The sequence below is a fragment of the Balearica regulorum genome, chromosome 6, assembly GCF_011004875.1.
Source record: "Balearica regulorum gibbericeps isolate bBalReg1 chromosome 6, bBalReg1.pri, whole genome shotgun sequence".
NCBI classification, from domain to species: Eukaryota; Metazoa; Chordata; class Aves; order Gruiformes; family Gruidae; genus Balearica; species Balearica regulorum.
Genome location: NC_046189.1, coordinates 27,041,103 through 27,059,854, shown reverse-complemented (window position 1 = coordinate 27,059,854; position 18,752 = coordinate 27,041,103). Strand labels below are relative to the sequence as shown.

Below are 18,752 nucleotides of genomic sequence, written 5' to 3'. Positions count from 1 at the left end.
CTAACAGAATGGTAAATGTAACTGTCATTCTAACATTCTCCTCTTTGCTTATACAACCATACAGTGCAGCAAACGTTTCAGTTTCAGTGTTTGATCAATAAATCTCCTTGATTCCTCCTAAGGTTCCTTAGCCCTTTTCCTACAGTTGCATTCACCTCCCCTGTAAAATAAATAAATAAAATAAATCAAGCCCTGTTCTCTGAACTTCAGACACCCAAATCTTATACAGGTCAAGGATGTTTTTGTTACCACACCCATCTTTTTTAACCTCTCAATGCCCTTTGATCAAGGGCTGCTGTACAAAGGCATAGGAAGAGCTTTGCTACAGCTGATACTATCTGCAGCACTAACAACAGAAACCTGAAACATTCATGCTGCCAGCTGACACAACACTGGGTTTCTGCAAGACACTGCAAAACTTTTAGAATACTTTTAATCTGCATAAAAATGGACCCAAGAGGCAAAGACCAAAATAAAACCTCTGTTCTGAGAATTAAACATTTTGTGTTCTCCCTTGTGCAAGAATTAAAAAAAAAAAAAGAGAGGCTGTGATCACTGCAAAATCATTACAGCAAAGGAGTTACTATCCTAATATTTAATATAATGTAATAAGCATGCTTCAACACATAGGAGACATAAGTATTATTACTGAAAAATAAAAGCAAAAAATGCAGAGAACACTCATGTTTTCCCTTGTCTTTTTGAGGACATATTTTCTGTATTCTTACCCCTAGAGTATTTTGAGTGTATTCTCCTACTGCACTAAGCTGCAGTGCATTATGACTCCATAAATGCTGGCTGTTTCAACTCCTTGCCAGGGAAAAAAAGCACACACAGGAACAACCCTCTTCTAAAGAGCTAGCTTAGATCTCAATACAACCATTGCTTTGCTGGAAGTTAAAGAAGGCAAGGTCAAATAGAAGTTCCTTGTATTCAGTGTGACCGGAAAGGTTTGTTATAGTTCTTACCTGTGGAGGAGTTTATTAATTGCAGACTGAACATGTCTCCCACACAGGAGAATGCTCACCTTTCTAATGTTCCATTTCCCTGAGATGAGTGATGCATTTCACCATCGTTATGTATGAACTTCCCCGCTTTATGAATATTCAGACTCCAGCAAAGTTAAGAGGAAATTTGCAACAATTTACTATGTATAGCCTTTCAAGTTTGAAATATAAACCAACGAAAGTCAAGGCACTCAATGTAGTTACATATGAGCAAAAAGATTATATTATTGAGAATAGCGAGCCCAAACCACAAACTGAAGATTTGCAACTGGGGATAAGGTGAAATCTCATTCTTTTACAGCTTTGGTTTGAACTTGCCAGAAAGAAGCTTTTTAAGCATTTCAGAATTTTTTCCTTCTGGTGGTGAGGGCCATCTGTTGTGATCTGGGGAAAACAAATAAAACAACATACTTAGCTGATTGAGAAACTAGGCATTTTAGTTTTGTGTCTTCTCATTGCCCAACTTCAATCTCTTGAAGGGCACTATTTTGTAGCCCATTTCTTACCGGGTATTTCTAGCGTATGGCTATATAAACTTTGGCCACCATCCACGACGATGGTTATCCCAGTTATGTAAGAAGCAGCTGGAGACAGCAGGAAACACACAGCAGGAGAAATCTAGCAAAAGAATGACAATTTTAATCTTTCTTAACTGCTGGGAACTGTTCATGTCAAAGATGCTTGTAAAAACTTTTACAGGCAATACATAGCAATGTTTTCTACTCAGTAATGAAAACCGTAACAGTCTTAAAGCCATCTTTCCAGCCACAAACATCAAGTACTCAACAGATGAAAACCCATAAGCTCTTAAAGATCAGCATCAGATGCTGAAAATCAAACAAAAAGTCGACCAGTTTATCAAGAATGTGAGCTAAGTACTTTTAAGATACACTTTTTTCACATTAATACTCATTCTTTCAGTCCTCCCTGCTGGAAGTCAACCTTTTCAGGAACTAATGTCTACTATGAAACACTTCAGCTGTAAGAGGCATCTGAATTAAATTCTCAGTGTAACAGTGACTACTGGTTAAGTCTTCCACTTGGCACTACTAAACATTACTAGAAGCTTTTTTCTTTTTCAATATTCCATCACAGTACAAAATTAAGTCTTTTGTTCTCCATATAATAAAGTGGCTTCAAAATAGAGACACAGAAGTATAAATACCACAACTGTTCTGAAATACATTACCTCCTCAGGAACTGCTGACCTCTTGGCAGGAACCTTTGGTATGCTCTTTAACCACATCATTGTACCTTGTTCTCCATAGTTTGCAACAGCAGTTTCTGAAAATACTATTCCCTATTTTAAAACAGCATAGTGAAAATTAAGTTCTCTTGCATGTGTTTAAAATGTGATCATTGTAACACCGTGAAGTTGTCATTACTGGGATTTTCTGTGGGATTGAACTATCTCAACAGCACTTGAATCCAAGTTTTTAAATTTAATGTAATAGTATAATTTATACAAGAAAGTAATTTGACTGCTAGCCACATCTCTATTCAAGCCTAGTAATTCAGATTATTTCAATTTTCCACTGTCACTTCCGTAACTGTAAAGTGGAGAGCATAAAGAAGAAACTCAAAGACTGTTTTGAAATTACAAGCATTTCATATTAGCTTACAGCAGAAAACTACAAAGCCCCAAGAACAAGTTCTCAACAGTTTCTTGTAATCTGTAAGAACACTAGATTGATTTTATGGTGAATTATGGAAGCAGACAGATTTCACAGTCAGATTTCAGACTCTCCCTACTTAGCTGCTATAGAAACAGAAAAAAGGTGACTGTCTTTGCTCTGATGATTATAAAGTCCAGTTTAGACTTGAGAAGGGAAGATGAAGGCTACAGCAATGGGAACACAGGGTTACAGAGATTAGTTATGACAGAACCTTTGGGACTCAAGTTTAAGTAAGATCACAAAATCTGAATACATCCATGGAGTGCGTGCTAAGATTTCTCCTCTAAGATATCTGTGAAATGTGAGTGACTATGTTTTGGGAGCTAAGGAAGTAACTCCCTTGTGAAATTATTTTTTTTAGAATGCATGTTTCCCTCTCTAGTACCCATTCCCATACAGTTTTGTATGGTTACCACACTACTGTGACCATACAGGTAACAAAAGGATATAAAGTATTACTGTAACTATAACATGGATTTTTGTTACCCTCATAGTAACAAAGATAGCAAATACTTCTGAAAGAGCCAAACCACTGAAGTGTTTGCTTCTCAACAACTTCTTTTGACATGTGCTATAATATATAATGAGTATAATTCATTACGTAATTAGCATGCCCAAAAAATATATTCACATAATAATGCTGTCTTAATTACTTACTTCCCCTAGACTTGATAAATGAGAAAAAAGAAATAAACAGGAAAAACAAGCCAGTAGATCTTAATACTTAACAAGTCTCCAGATGAGTTGGGCCTCACAGAGGCTATGTAAGAGCCACTACCTGAATTATCATTACATATCTGCCATTAAGCATTCTGTGCTATGCCAAAGAAAGTGAGCCAGATGTTTTAGGACAAGAGGCACAACAGGATATACAGACATCCTACAAAGACAGTAGAAAGATCTTCTTAGGGACCAATTAAACAAATCTGACACTTAACTATCCTGTGAAATAAGGCAAATTCTGAATGTAGAAGTAGCTGGACAAAGTTTGCCTTTCCTCTTTTGTTTTCAAGGGAGTAAATGTGCAAAATAAATTGTGGTTAAGAGTGAAGATTGTTATCTGTTGTGATTTGTGCAATCTCAAATGTCAAAGCTAGGGCTTCTACATACCCTCTATATCTGTAGCACCACACACTAGAAAATATAGCTGGTCTTTCCATATGGTTATTTAAAACAACTACTACATGCTACCTACTTCCCCAGAAATGTGGCATGCATATTTTAAGTGTCCTGTATAGTGGTTTCCTGTCTGCATATATTTGATAAGAAAAAAAAAAAAATCAGAACACATATTTTTACATTCAATTTCTTTGACAGAAGGTCCACGCCAAACACTATCTTTGCATGCCTAAAACTAATCTAACTTAACATGCAGAATGACAAAGTAAAAGACATTATGTCTATGCATTCAGAGATTTTCAAAATAACTTTGTAAACACAGGTGGAAACCATCAGCATACCTGAACCTCAAATAGGAAAAGTTTTGTAAACTCATAAATAATGTAATCATTACTGAAACACAAAGCATTTGGTAATTTTATGTCAAGGGTTTGTAAGACAGGTCACCAACTCCTCCCAGCTATCATTTCTTTAAGCTAGAAAAAAAAACAAACCAAGAGTGCAAAGTCAAAGCAGAAAGCAAGAGCAATTTTATCCTACATCTCTGGCTTGTCAACCAAACAATACAAAACACTCTTAAATCACCTGAAGAACATAAATGACAGAATTATAAATGCATACATAAATAATCTGCAAACAGGCTATAGATTTTAAAATCCCTTTTGGTATCAAAGTTTTAACCATGAATATGCACGATGGCTAAGTTTAATCAGATTGTTTGCCATTACTTACAGGAGCAACACTGTTGATTCTTACTCCACTGTGGGCCCATTCTAAAGCTAAAGTCTTGGTTAGGTTATTCACTGCAGCTCTTGCAGCTCCTGTATGCCTATTGAGAAAAGAAAGCAAAAGAAGCATCTGTTCCCTCAGCTAACAGAGCCCAACGTTAATTCTACCACAGTTTTACTAGGGTAGTCAGAGTAGCTTTCTATGGCTGAAGCAACCACCTGAGAGAGAGATTTTCTACTTTGTAAGTTTGACTATAGTTTCACAGTTTAAACAAGCTATGCTACGGTTTCCTGTCATTTCTGAAAATACTTATCATCTCTTCTCCAGCGTGACATGAGGTCAGCTACATTCTACTGCAGAAGCAGCTTATAAAATTAAAAACAACTGGAGGCAAAGTTCAAACTGTGTAAAACTACGAAAGGTAGGCTGCACAGGTAAAGCAAGGTAGGCTGCACACTTGGAAGAACAGTAGTCTGAAAAATCATTTAGATCTGCTGATGAACTTGATTAAAATAAGCCACTATTCAAAAATTACTATAGGTGGATGGTGCTAGAGATGACCATAGGCGGAGTGATCTCATATACCTTGCTCCTATAGGAAACTAGTCTGAAATGAATACAAGCTTGAACAAATGCAGTGACGAATAATAGACAGTGGGACTCAGAGCAAACTAATACAGTGTAGTTCCTTTGGCCTAGCAAACCAGACTTAGAGGAGACAGATACAAGAGCTTCTCAAATACCAGGAAAGGAATAAAAAAAAAAAAACACCTTAAGAAAAATGTAAGAAAGCCCAACTTACTCATATGTTTAAGCCAGAAATAAATAACCTCCAGGCACACTATGAGCAAACAAACTTGACTAGTTTTATGTTCAGAATTAATACTTATGAAAAACTGTATCAGGTGATTTTTGGCATGAGCAGTGGCTGGACTTGTAAAGGTAATTCTTTTTCAATAGAACATTTCTAAAAAATATGAATGCAGCAGGAATTTAATTTAAAGTAGTTTTGTCTATTCATCTACATCCGCACACAACAGTTATTCAGGAAACTTTTTTCCACTGTTATTCAGAATTAGGTTTTTTTTATCTCTTGGTTCAACTCTTAAATATAGCTTCAGCCTATTCAGTGTGACAATTCAACCAGAGTTAACCAGAGTGGAGAAACTCAAATAACTGTAGCTTCAGCACCACCCTGTGGATCTCTACATTTAATTTTGTATTGCCAAGAGCAAGCTAGTGAGAACATACTCTGCTGTTCCTTCAAAATTTGAAATTTTGTAAACTTTCAACTCTGAATCAGGACAGAGAGAGGTAATGTAACATTTGCTCAAATTATATTTTTATATTTACTTCAATAGAAATTCAATTTCAAAGTTAAAAAAAGTCCTTTCAAAGAAAAAAAATCGGATTTTTTTCAATTAAGAAACACTAAAATGCGGCATTTTGACAACTTCAAAATTTCCCTTGAAAAGAACATAACTGAAACAGTTAATTTTCTGAGCATTATTTCTCTTTCAACAAATTGGAACTTTTTTGGCAGAAAAGTTTCAAATTGGAAGACTCCTGCTCACCTCCATTTTGAGGCTAAAGAAATTTTAACAAATATAGTAAACATACAGATATGGAGAGGATGCTGTATTTTCACAGACAGCTGTGATCGTTTGTGTCAGTATAAAAGAACCACAAATAATATGTTTGTACCCATGAGCCTTCTCCCAGTCAAGAAAGGAGCAGAGCAAATAGAACCAATTCTCTGCATCAAAGACTTTTTCCAAGAAAGATGGCTACAAAGTGGGAGTGAAAAGGGAAATGGGAAAGGCAGGCATTACGTGACCCAAATGACAAAGTCAAAACCTGAACATGCTGGAGATGTTCTTCCTTCTCCTCTACTCCCAGTCCAACTGCCATAACTCATTACACCATCAATACCTGTAAACTGCCAGTAGAAGAGGAAAACAACAGGTGCAAAGTTCTTGTAAATCTTCCAGAAATTTGGAAGGAGAACAAGCAAAGGTTACATTTCAGTGCGACTATTCCCACCATCATACCATTTCCAGTGAAAGCTTCACTGGCAAGTCTTGCTTCACTGTTTCTTACAAACAAGTTGACAGAGACCAGAGATGCTGTTTGCTCCTGTAGTGTCTACACTAATTAATAGGAGATCCCCACACATACAGCCAAGTGATACTCTTGCTCTCTCTTGACCTAACTACTGTATTTCTATACTCCTGCTGCCCAGTGCACACCTTTCTAAAATGAAGTATTTAGGAGCAATTAGTATTTCTAGGGGAAAAATATAGGAAAATGTAAAAATAAAATAAAATATGTATTACGACATTCCAGGAAACCCATTTCTCACGGCAGCAGTAATGTTGACAATGGCTCCTCCATGTTCCTGCATCCAGGCATTGTACACTGTATGAAGGAGGAAGATAACCTATAAATATCAGAAGAAATGCATAAAAATAAACTTGCCAACTAGAAGCCAACTTTGGAGTCTTAACTCAAATTACACTACACATTTCCTGTGCAGATTTAGATAAACAATCTGCTCTTTGTACCATAGCCTCACCATTGGATTGGTGAGCTAACAGGTGTGGTCCAGGTGGAAATCACGATTTCATGCTTCCACATAAATTACCTTCATTTCCACATTCTTAATGCTGAGAATCATGTATCAGACTTTAATTTAATTTTAAATTTATATTCCTGACAGGAGAGAAATCTTTTCCTGCGTTACACACAGGGAATCCAGGCCACAGAAGTGGTTTCTCTATAGTCCTTTAAATGAGTATCCAAGCTGACTCCCCAAAACTGGCCTTAACCAGATCATACTTGCCTAAATGTATGTTTGTATATATGAACAAATGTAATGTACAGTTTAATGTAAAGCTTTGGATGAGATTCACGAAAACAAATATCCGCTGTCAGATAAATGTGTGCAAAAAGAAGGCAGGGAAACTTTACATTTCTTATCTTCTGGTATTGCTGTAAAAAACAAAACAAATAAACAAATAACGGTTAATGTTCAGTCCTTACCTGCTTTGCAGCAGTAGAATGTCCCTGTCAGATTTGTGTCTATCACAGCATTCCAGCCTTTTGCACGGATGGCTTCAGAAGGACTTGCAAATTGGCCCCCTCCATTATTCACCAGGAAGTCAATCTTCCCATGCAGACTCAGTGTAGACTTCACCAAAGCTTCTACCTGAAACAGTATTTGTTAGTGTGGTATGCTGATTAAGCTATATACCCAATTTCATTCTCAGACAGTATTTTCTCTCTCATATCCTTTTCACACATAAAGAAGAGGTACTAGCCTTCAGAGAGGCTGGAAGATCAGTATGACAGGTTTAGTCAGCCAAGAAGGATTGGGCTGAGTCCATGTTTACTTTGAAATATCAGCACTGAAAGAAGAAGGGGATTTATGCCGCTGAAGGTTTGTAAAAACAAACACACACAAAAGCCTGGTACTTAAGACCTACTAAGAATCTCCTGACATTTTTCACAAGGGTAGGGGTGTTCACATCAGGTGCTGGAAGAGTTCCATATAAGGAAGCTACTGGTTTTTTCATCTGACCCATATACCTGAGCATTTTTAATAGAAAACGTAAGTCATCCTGTGAAGTTTTAACATTTTTATATAGAAAATTTGTACATTCACTAAAGCTCTGACATATGAGTTGGCAACAACCAATATTATGCAGACCAAGAAAGTTAGTTTGTTACCCTATAAAACATGAACTCTAAAAAGTGCTGGAAATACTACAAGTTGTCTTCTTCAGCAAAAGAAAGGTGAATATTTGACTAAGCAGATACCTTCTATCTATAAGCAGGATGAATACTTACAATTAAGAGCACTGTCTGGCACTATTTACCTTTGGGTACTCTGCGAAGGTATTAACAGCAAATGGCAATAGACATTTTATTGACTCACTCAAAGAGCTGTTAGTGCAGAAAAGGAGTGGCTTAAGTTCATATGGAAGGAAAGAGATTTTGAGAATCTAAACCTAGCTCTAACACTGACCTAATCTGAGTTACAGGCTGTAAACTAAGCCTTTTGCATTATCTTCTCTTTTAGAAGTACGGCAGTTTTGCCCCACACTCACACTAAACACAAGAGAACTTCTGGAGGATAATGTATTCCAAAGCATTCAAAGATTTTACAGATACCAAAGCTGATGTATTTTTCCTATTACAAGATAGTAATAAGCACTCTATAGCAACTGCTTAATAATTTAACCTTTATCTCAAGAAATAAGGAAAATGGAACAACTTGACTGTTTCCTGCTTACATTACCTATCATAACTAGATACCATGCATCAGTTATTCCTACTCAAACATATGTAAATAATTAATCTAGCATCTGTGATCAAAGAAAACACAGACACAAAAAACCCCAACCAAACAAAAAAACCCAACCCAAACCAAACAGCAGGAGCAATGCTGTTGCTGAAACAGATTTGACTAAGTGAATGATATCAGTCAACCTTCCTCTGCGTTGAATAAACAGTAGAAAACATCAGAAATAAAAGAACAAGCAGTTCATGATCTGTATCTCAGCAAGAGGGTCACCAATCCAGTCTCATAAATAGCAGCCTTACAGCTTTTGCTGCTAACAGTTCAGGATGGTTTAGCATGATAGTATGGATCCTGTGAAGATGCACCTCTCTGAAGAAGAAAACCTAAACAAAAATATAGAGACTGAAGCCTGATTGTAAAACTAATGCCTGCTGAGAAAAAAATGCCTCAAGAAAATAATTTTGATACCTAAATCACCGTATTTAAATTCTGAATAGCATCTTATTCCTCACATCGGTCACTGCAGCTTGTGGGATCTGAGGAAAAAAAACACCAAAAAAACGAAACATCTGTGACAGCAATCCCAAATCCATGACTTGGGAGAACCACCTTGCCACAAAGATTTCCAGGTTTGCTCACAACTAGAGGGAAGTAGGTTATGTCTCACTAGGCAGAAGTTGTCATGCTTTACCCAGCACTATCAAACTCTTATCCCTGTCAGCCTGAGAATCTTGCTTTGAATATTGTTCTCCGTAAGTCACTTAAGTATGGCCTCATTTATGGAAGATAAATGGTTTCAGTACAAGGAATGTTTGACCAGACTAAGGTTATTCAGGCTGGAGTGGGGAGGGGTGTGTAGGGGGTGGTGCGTGTGGAAAGAGCAAGAGAGAAAAGGGAAAATGCTAAGAATCGTACAACAACAACAAAACAAACAAACAGAAGAAAAATCCACTGAGAAGAGATATTACAAGAAAGTTTTCAACAGGTAGACAAAACTTGCTATGACATACCAGTTCAAATTGGTTCACATGTTGTATCTTAAGAAATTCTGTTGCTGTCCCTACTTGTCGCACCATATTCTCAGGGTAATAAAAAAAAAAACAACAAACCCAACCAAACAAAAAACCCCCGCATCTCAGTTCTGCTTTCGAAAGCCAGCAAAGGCTGGCAGGCTCTCCAGTGACAGCTCAGATGGCTCCAACTGTAGCAATCTTCACCATGTCTTCTGTGTTGTAGAGAAAGCATCATTGCAGTGCTTCTCCCAGTTACAGTAAACATGGTGACAGCAGCCACCAGCATAGTGAGAAAGGGTCTGGTAGAACACATTTAAATCACAGTGAGAACTAAAGAAGATCCCTTTTTAGTCCTAAAAATTCAAAATCCAAATAGAAAGAACTTACTAAAAAAGCTACTAAAGACTCTCTCTGGAAGCAAAGCAAAACTGCAGAAGGTATAGCTAACAGTTTAGGACATTGTTCTGAAGATGACTAAAAAGCAAAAAATAAGGCACTTCAGACATAACCAGAAGACTAGAGCTCTTCAATATGGACCTTTTTTGTGTGACTGCAGCTCAAAAGTGTTATGCAGTAACACACTTTCACAGATAAACAAGATAACAGTATTCGCTGACACAGAGAAAAGGGACAAATGTCCACATGCATTCACAGGTCACCTCGAGCTTGAGTAAAACACAACAGGCAGATTATCCACTACCGAGTGGTTGAGATTTGCTATTTGGGAACTAGAACTAGTAGGCATTCTTGCACAGTGGTAACAGGTATTTTTACTTTGTGTTATTGCTGTGTTATTTTAAAGACAACAGGAATCTCTTATCCACAGCTCCCCACCAAGCCACGCTCTTCCACCACAGGCTTCGCACAGACAGACACTAAGGATGTATAAACCAACTGAGACTATGTATCTGAGTTCATATGTACCTTGTATCTGAGTTCACTAGTAAGTACTAAATAGTACTGTATTGAGCCCGTCTCAAGGAGTCTTGTTTGTCAGATGTCCAAGTGATAGGTTTTTAGCCTCATGGTCTGGTTCAGCAGCAGTTCTTCCTGGAGCTCAAGTACGGACAGGGGACACTGTGCACAGAATTCTGAATTGCTCATTTCAAGAAGGGCAGTGGTCTTCTAGAAGTACAAGGTTTGATCTTCCATTTACCTAGATATGTCTTCTACTTATCTATATACCAATTAAAGAAATATTTGTATAGAGTATAGAGCACAAAGGCTTTACAAGAATAAAAAGTTCCTCATCTCTTTCTTTCCCCTGTCAACAGATTTGCTGTACCTCAACATTAAAGACACATAAACACATGCTTCGTCTTCCCAGCACCTACAAAGATAAACAGAAAGCTCTTTTCATAATGGAAAAAGGATAGGGTCTTCCTACTCCACTCTGACCACCATTACATTGAGGCACTGGAATTAATTAATTAGATCCTTGGATTTTGCAAAAAGAGCTTGGTTTGAAAAGACACACACACACACACACAGAGCTGTCTGACCTGCATCTCAGCAAGAGCAAACTGACCCGCTCTTGATATATTCAACACATTATGTGAGCAGTGCTAGAAAATATCCAAATAATGAAAATCACTTCAGCTTCATAATCACTAAGAAGCAATACTGATTATTACATACACTCCAGACCACAAGATAAGGGACAGGTGCATAATCTCTGCTTCAGAATAAGGTCCTGTGAAAACAGAACATAGAAACCTCAGGTGCTCTTACCGGTATCCCAGAACTCTCTACTCTTCCATCTTTAAAAACAAAACAGATTTGTTATACTTTACAAAACACTCAATGGAAAACTAGCCAAAACTAGTAACAGCAAACTTGTGACAAAAATAAGCCTGACAGGTTATGCAGTGGTTGAAAATCCTCCATCAAGCAAGATTATTTTTTGCACATTAAACAAAAAGTAAGCTTTGCTAGAAAGCAAGAGGGCCTCTGAGGATGAAGATTAAGAGACTTAAAAATGTGAATTCATTAAGCTATTCCCATGATATCTGCCATCAAGCTTCTGCAGCTATTAATTCACTGCACCTTCTTTGACTCTTTCTAGGCCAGAAAGAGCTCTAGCAGACATATTGCACTATATGATGAAGGATGAATCTTCTAATGCTTGAATTTCACAGATCCAAACGAGGGCACGCAAGAGGAATGAGCTGTGTCATCTTCAAAGCAAGTCAGTTACTTTAAGATTTGCAATAGGAGGCAAAAAAAAAAAAAATCATCTGGCAATTTTGAAAGCACTTTCATCTTTCTTAGATCTCCTCTATTCAATGTCCCTCCCTTCAGCTTGCCTGATTATAAAATTAAAACCTGGACAAAATTCATAGGGGTCTTAAGAGAAATGCAGAACAACTGATGGAGATGAAGGGATGAAAAAAACCAAAAGACATGCTACCGTAAGAACAGATGGCTGTTCCTTCCTACAGGTGATCATGGTGGCTTCCTTCAACAGAAAGATTTACTCTTAGAAAGGTTTCAGTGAGATGTCAAAGAGAAGGATATATTAAATGAATTATGTAGTTCTCCAGGAAGCTTTCTGGGCTTTGCAGCTTGTGATGGATCAGTTCTGACACCTAAGGAGGCTTGAACTCCTAAGTTTTTTTCCCTTGTTGAAACATTTATAAGGTCTTTCTCTCTCACACATTCTTTGGTACCTGGTATAAGAGCTGAGAAAGAGGATGTAATGACTCACAGGAAATACTTGTAGAGGCTGTCCTCTCTACCCAACAATGTGATTCCATGAATTTCTGAGATAAATACTCTTCACTCATACTAAGCTGAAACCAGACAATGAGTTGTAAAGTTATTAATAAGTAGCATACAGAGCCAGTTGTACAAGTCTTGTTTCTTTCAGGAGGGAAGCCAAAAGTTTAAATGCCCTCTCATCCCATGTTCTACTGTAAACAGGAAGCTGCTCCTGTATTTGTGAAAATGCTGAACTGAGTAACATTGCTGTGTTGCCTCTACTCAAAATTCACCCCCAAGGCTAGAAAAATCCTTCACTACAACTTTTACTGATCCCTGTTCCTAAAACTCCAAGTCACAGGCACTAAATTTTAGGTTAAGAAATGAATAGGTTTTGAAAGTGGATGTACAATGCTCTTTGAATAGAAGGGAAAGCCCAGCAGTACTTTTCCTCTAGTCGCTGTAAGACAATCAAGTGTAAATTAGAAAAAAAGTACTTGCCATCGCTGCTTTTAGCAAATATAATAAATAAGCAATAGTGAGCAATAGGTTGTGGAAAATCTGCCACATCCCTCAGTTCTGACAGTTTTTAGCAGTGTAAGTTACTGATTGTTAGTTTAAGTTTATCTAGCTTCAACTTACAAACACTAAGCACCTAAGTGTAAGGAAGTGCTATCCTCACTACAGATTTAAAAGCTGAAAACATGATCTACACATTTCTGGTCCAATAGTAATTTTAGAAATTAAGTAACAAGCAGCCAGAATTTAGCAATCTTTGAGAATTACAGCATTAAAGAACTAATGGAGGTGGATAAAACCAGAAAAATAAGAGCTAAAGAACAAAAATCACAGGATCTCTCTAACCAGTAAAAATATCTGCTCTTGAAGATGGGCATCTAGAATGGATAAATATTTGTTTAGCAGGTACACTTAAGTTCTTATGTTAATGTGCAACAGAAATTCCATTTCTTATTCAAAACTTCCACAAAAGGCTTACAAAATTTTCATAGTGATTTTTTTTTTTCTAAATAGGACTTCAACAGAAAGAAGTAAGAGCGGTTGGAGAACTGAACTGAGTCAAACTATACGACTGAGTCAATGACTGAAAAATTCAAGACTGGAGTTTAATCTACCTTATTCCACTGAACCCTCTCTTCAATAGATAGGGATATGAAATGACAATGGTTTATGAGAACTTCCACTGGCAGAAGACACCTGATAGATGCTTCTGCAATATTGTATTAAAAGTTCTAAGAAAGTTCTGGTGTGTCTGTAAATGAGTAGAGCTTAAAACTAAACTGGAAACAAGACAATTCTATGATGAAACTTCAGGGTAATACCTAAGACAGAAGTTTCTCCAACTATCAGCATGGCTACCCGTAATAGAATAATGCCGAAACACTTTACACATCACTATAAAAATGGCTTTAAAAGCACTTTCAAAAAAGTTTCCAAAGCCATCTAAGACTGTTTTATCAAGTATGTATTTAGCCACACTTAATAAACAGGAAACAAAGAAAAAATGGTAGTTTGTTAGTGAAGATTGCCTCGTTTCATGATCCAAGCCCTCTACCATCTCACAGAACACTGCAGTTCCCACTAAATCATTTTTAAACTGATGCAGAAATGAGATTCACCTGCAGAAGGTTATTAAGCATGCCAGAGTATTTTCTGCAAGAACAGTGACATGAAAGAAGGCTTAAACCTCTTCTCTCCCTGTACCTCTTTTCTCTCCTGTAGCTTTAATCATGTAAGTTGCCCCCTGACATCTGTCATAACCTATTATATCACACTGCTGATGCTAGTAGATACAAACCTAAAATTCACTGGTAGGTGAAGTGACTTACTGCACAGCCCCAGGGTTCACCTCCTTCAGGAGAGAAAGTCTAAGTATATGACTATAAATATTTTATGGCGTAAGCTGTTCCATGAGGGAAGAATTTTAATTTTTATTTGCTTTATGGTTGTATATAAGGATAGTTCCAGAATCTACATAGCTACTGAAGGTCATTAATATTTCTAATATTTCTTTACGTTACACTAGAATTTAACAGTGGCTTTGAAAGGTGAAGAGAAATGTAGCAATCAGTGGTTACTGGAATATTTTCTAGCTGTGTTCAGTAAGTTAAAAGTCTAACCTGATGCTGGACTTTTAAATGTTTAATTACACAGATTAAAAAATTAGGAGGTGAACACAGACTTCTGAAGAACCTGGATTAAGTACTTTTGCTCTTGATCTTCCATTTTTTGTAATAGAGAAAAAAAGAAAAAATTCAACTGGGATAGTAATAGAGTTCATAATGAGGTACACTTCAAGTTGTAACCAAAATTTGAAACCTGGCTAAAAATAGTAATACCTGTGGGGTTTTTCTTTGCTTTAATACAAGCAAAACTGACAATGCAGGGAACTTGTGTCAAGTCACAAGTGTTGAGATTCCATGCTGTGACTTCCTGTTTGAAGGAACTATTATGAGGTCTCCATCTTCACAAGTTAACACCCCCTCACTGCTGTCACAGAAACGTGACAGAATCATGCTAAGTGGGCTCTGGTTTAGCTGTAGAACATGCCAATTCCAAGGGCTGCCTCTCCCACAAACATCTGAAATACGTATGCATGGTCAGAAAAACCATTTGCAATTACAAATGCTTTCTTGCTTAGGTAGCTGACAAATGGTATTCCCTTGGAAAGCACATCTTTACCTAGATCAATTTAACAGTGCTGCACCTTTCACTTGATCTAAGCCACTTTTGAGAGGGTCAGAGAAGACCTTTGGAGATCTAAGAATTTATATACACAATATGCTTTTGACATGTTAAGCCCAAGAACAAGATCACTAGTTTTTACCTCATCTTCTTTGCGGATATTGCACTGTATGGGAGTCACTTTGGCAGGACTCACGGAAGAAAATGTATTATTCAGTTCTTCTGCAGCAGCTTTTAATCGGTCAAATTTACGAGAGGCAATAACAACATTGCAACCTGTAGAGACAAAATGAAACATCCTTCAGCTAACATAGTTAAAATTACAGTTATGCTAGTTTTTAATAACATCATGGAGATATCTTGTAGGATGTGTGTTTACCAGTCGCTGACTAGAAGATACAGTGTTGAAGTTCTTGCAAGAGAGAGAAATGACTGATGTCAGGTGCTTCTAAGCAACAAGATCCCACTGTGCCAGGAAAAGAGCAATAAAAAAAAAGTCCACAAGGTTCCCTCTCCTTCCTGCAGAAGGGAAGATAGCCCGTGAGTTGCAGAGTCAGCAAAGTAGCTCTCAGACATCACTTTTGCTGCCTCTGCTCACAGCTGCCTCATTCATCAATTATGTGATTTAAAGATGTTTCAGCAGGTCTTGATTACAAAAAAATGCTTGCTCCTAAAACCACAAAAATATTCTTACTGTATGTCTGGTTGTAATTTTGACTAGTAGTGAGCAAATGTAATGCTCTGCTTTTTAACCCTACAGAGTTTGAAGGAAAAGATGATAGCCTTATGAGATTAATTCCCATCTGCAGACTACAGACAGCAGGAACAGAAGCTTCCCCGTGGCATTGCCACACGCTGTAGAATCCTAGCTCAGAAAGGAGAGGAAAAAACTAGGCAGGAGCTCAAACCTTCTGTTTTTTTCAGCATTTGGAGGCAAAAGGACTCATTCTACACAGAAAAACAATGCAGGTGCCAAATTAACAGCACTATAACCAGTCTAGTTTCTTCTGTCACACCAGCAGACTCAGAACAGTTTCACAGGTTCAGCAATTGCTACTACATAGACTAAAACATACCACACCAGATTAGTTCCTAGTGCAAATCCAGTAGGCATGCAATTTCATATTATGGATAAGCAAATTACTAGCTTCCACTGCCAAGGAGGTCTTGCTCCCAGTTCCCTCCTTTCATAATCTCAGCATCCCAGCAGAAGCCATCCCTTCCTCATACCAGTTCTGGTGTTCATCTGCTTTAACATAAACCAATTCAACACCCAAAACCAGCCAAAAAAAAAAAAAAAAGTGTTAAGATCTTGCCAGGTATTTTTTTTTTCTTTGTTGCTATTTTACTGAGTGGAATTTGGCCTCTCATGTGATCAAACAAACACCAGAATAAACTCAAAATAACTAGTGGGAGTAAAGAGCAGTAAGCTGTTCATTTGGCTCACACTGTCTTGTGAAACTATACATAAAACTAAAAAAAAGACTATAAAAAAATAGAGGAGCTGAATTCTTTCAGAAGGAAGTGCTGCAACTGCATATCCCTAGGAATGGGAGCTTCACCTTTGGCCATCTTAAACCAACATCAGTGGCCATCTTAAAACAACACATGTAAAGATATTAGTCTCTGAGGTCTCCTGATTTTTTAAATTAAGAACTCCAGTCACTTGCACAATCACCTAACGCTGAGTAGAGTTAATAAAATGGCACACACAATTATCAATTAAGACAAAACACTAAATCACTGTAGCATATATTTATCAATTTAAGTGCTTACTAAAACACACATTGATATAGAAGAAGGTCCAGTAAAAGACTATATTTTTGTTAAATACACTACTTGGGGGATGGGAGATTCTAATTTACTGAGGAAGATTTGGTACCTCCTGTACAAGTTGGCACTACTTCACATATTCTTCTTCACAAAGAATGGCCAGACCATTTCCTGATAGGGTCAGGGGGGAAAGGGCACAAGTTTCCAGATGAAAAGGTTAAAATCTGTCCAGAAGGTTTCAGAGGAGACTGGTTACAAAAACAATGTACATCATGACTGGCATTATCTGTCACTGCTCCTACAGGCATTCTCTGTCCAGCCAGGCCCCCTCCAAAAAAAATACAGCTTAAAGCGCAAGATATACAGGGAAATAGTCCTGGTTATCTTCTTGTCAGGAGTAGCCAGCAAGTCTGCAGGTAAGGAAAGTTACTCAGACAGACTTAAGCCATAGCTCTTCATTTTTTCATGTGTGCTTTGTAAAGATTTGCAGCCTTCTTCATGTTTTCTATCTAGGATGTTAAGGACACGCTTTTCTTATTTGTATTTTGCTTGAGAAAAATAACACAGATCAAATTAAGTACAATTTTAAAGTAACTGGGTAACATCATCAACCAACAATGTGATGATGCTTAAAAGCACCTCTTTATGGCAGCATGTAAGGACATCTTAAAAAAATGCTTAGTTCCCTAGTAATACAAAGCAAGCAGAACTTGCTCCTCCACAGAGCAAGTGGAAAGCTAGGGCAACAAAGGCCTGGAGAGGCAGAGATGTCTCCCAGCACTGAGTCTTAACAAACAAAGCCCTTTACTATGAAGTGAAATGGCACGGTGCACGTTTCAACAGCACAAACCACGGGGGAGCCTGGCACCATGAGGCATAACGCTAGTGCTGGTATTTTGAAGACAGTGAATCCAATCATAATAAACATGTGAAACCAGTCTGATGCCAATGATGCCTAGAACTTATGTTGAAACCTACAGAAAAGGTGTTGCAAGGTGGATGACTCAAAAAACTGCCTTTCGCTCCCTATTTTACCACTTCTGTGTAATCACCACAGAAAGAAAACCCACAAAGTGCACGCTGAAGGGATGCTTTAACTTCAGGACATTTCTGTCACAAGCACGGAGAGAGAAGCACCGTTTCTCTAAGCTTACTGTGCAGACAGCAGTTCAAAACCATACTACTCCATAAACCTCATTTCAACAACCAGATAAATCCTTCAGTTAAGCAAGACGAAAACTCACTTAGGAGAGAAAGGGTCCGGGTTTAACACAACCTTTGAGCGCTGCATTGAAAATAGCACATCTCTTAAGGACCAGCAGGTCAAAAGCCCACACCAACCTCACCTCTTTCTCCTCGCTATTCACTGACTCCTGCCACAACGTCCCACCCATAAACTCCTCACAGACCGAGCGCTGCCTACCCCCAGAACACACCACAACCCTCCCGGGCGCTCTCTGACCCGCCCCCTCAAACTCCATCCATTCACCTCACGCCCGGCCCTGCTCCCCCAGAACCCACCCTGCCCTGTAGCCCCTGCGGAGCCCCCCCGCGCCCACCTAGCGCTAGCAAGTCGGCGGCGATGGCCTTGCCGATACCGGTGCCGCCACCGGTGACGATGGCCACCCGGCCGCGGAACAGCCCGGCCGCCAGCAGCCCGCGCACCGCCGCCATCTTCCCCCCCTCACACAGCCGCTCGCACAACAGCCCCCGCCACGTGACGAGCGGC

The 18,752-nt window shown here is 38.3% G+C and overlaps 1 protein-coding gene across 1 annotated transcript; it reads right to left on the bottom strand.

Moving 5' to 3' along the window:
• Positions 1-1,207: 1,207 nt before the first annotated feature.
• On the bottom strand, positions 1,208-18,722 carry PECR (peroxisomal trans-2-enoyl-CoA reductase). Its single transcript, XM_010305308.2, has 8 exons — positions 18,583-18,722; positions 15,393-15,526; positions 7,574-7,739; positions 6,868-6,949; positions 4,535-4,631; positions 2,197-2,307; positions 1,514-1,625; positions 1,208-1,391 (listed from the first exon to the last, which is right to left on the bottom strand). The coding sequence occupies exons 1-8, from the start codon at positions 18,695-18,697 to the stop codon at positions 1,303-1,305; spliced, it is 906 nt and encodes a 301-aa protein (XP_010303610.2). The 5' UTR covers positions 18,698-18,722; the 3' UTR covers positions 1,208-1,302.
• Between the last annotated feature and the right edge of the window lie 30 nt (positions 18,723-18,752).

Excerpts from the sequence above, each read along its gene's own strand:
- PECR (XM_010305308.2), bottom strand. The coding sequence starts at position 18,697 with ATGGCGGCGGTGCGCGGGCTGCTGGCGGCCGGGCTGTTCCGCGGCCGG. Across the intron at positions 15,527-18,582 it reads CGCCGACTTGCTAGCGCTAG|GTTGCAATGTTGTTATTGCC; the intron begins GTGGGCGCGGGG and ends TTGTCTCTACAG. Across the intron at positions 6,950-7,573 it reads ATTCTACTGCTGCAAAGCAG|TGTACAATGCCTGGATGCAG; the intron begins GTAAGGACTGAA and ends TCCTTCATACAG.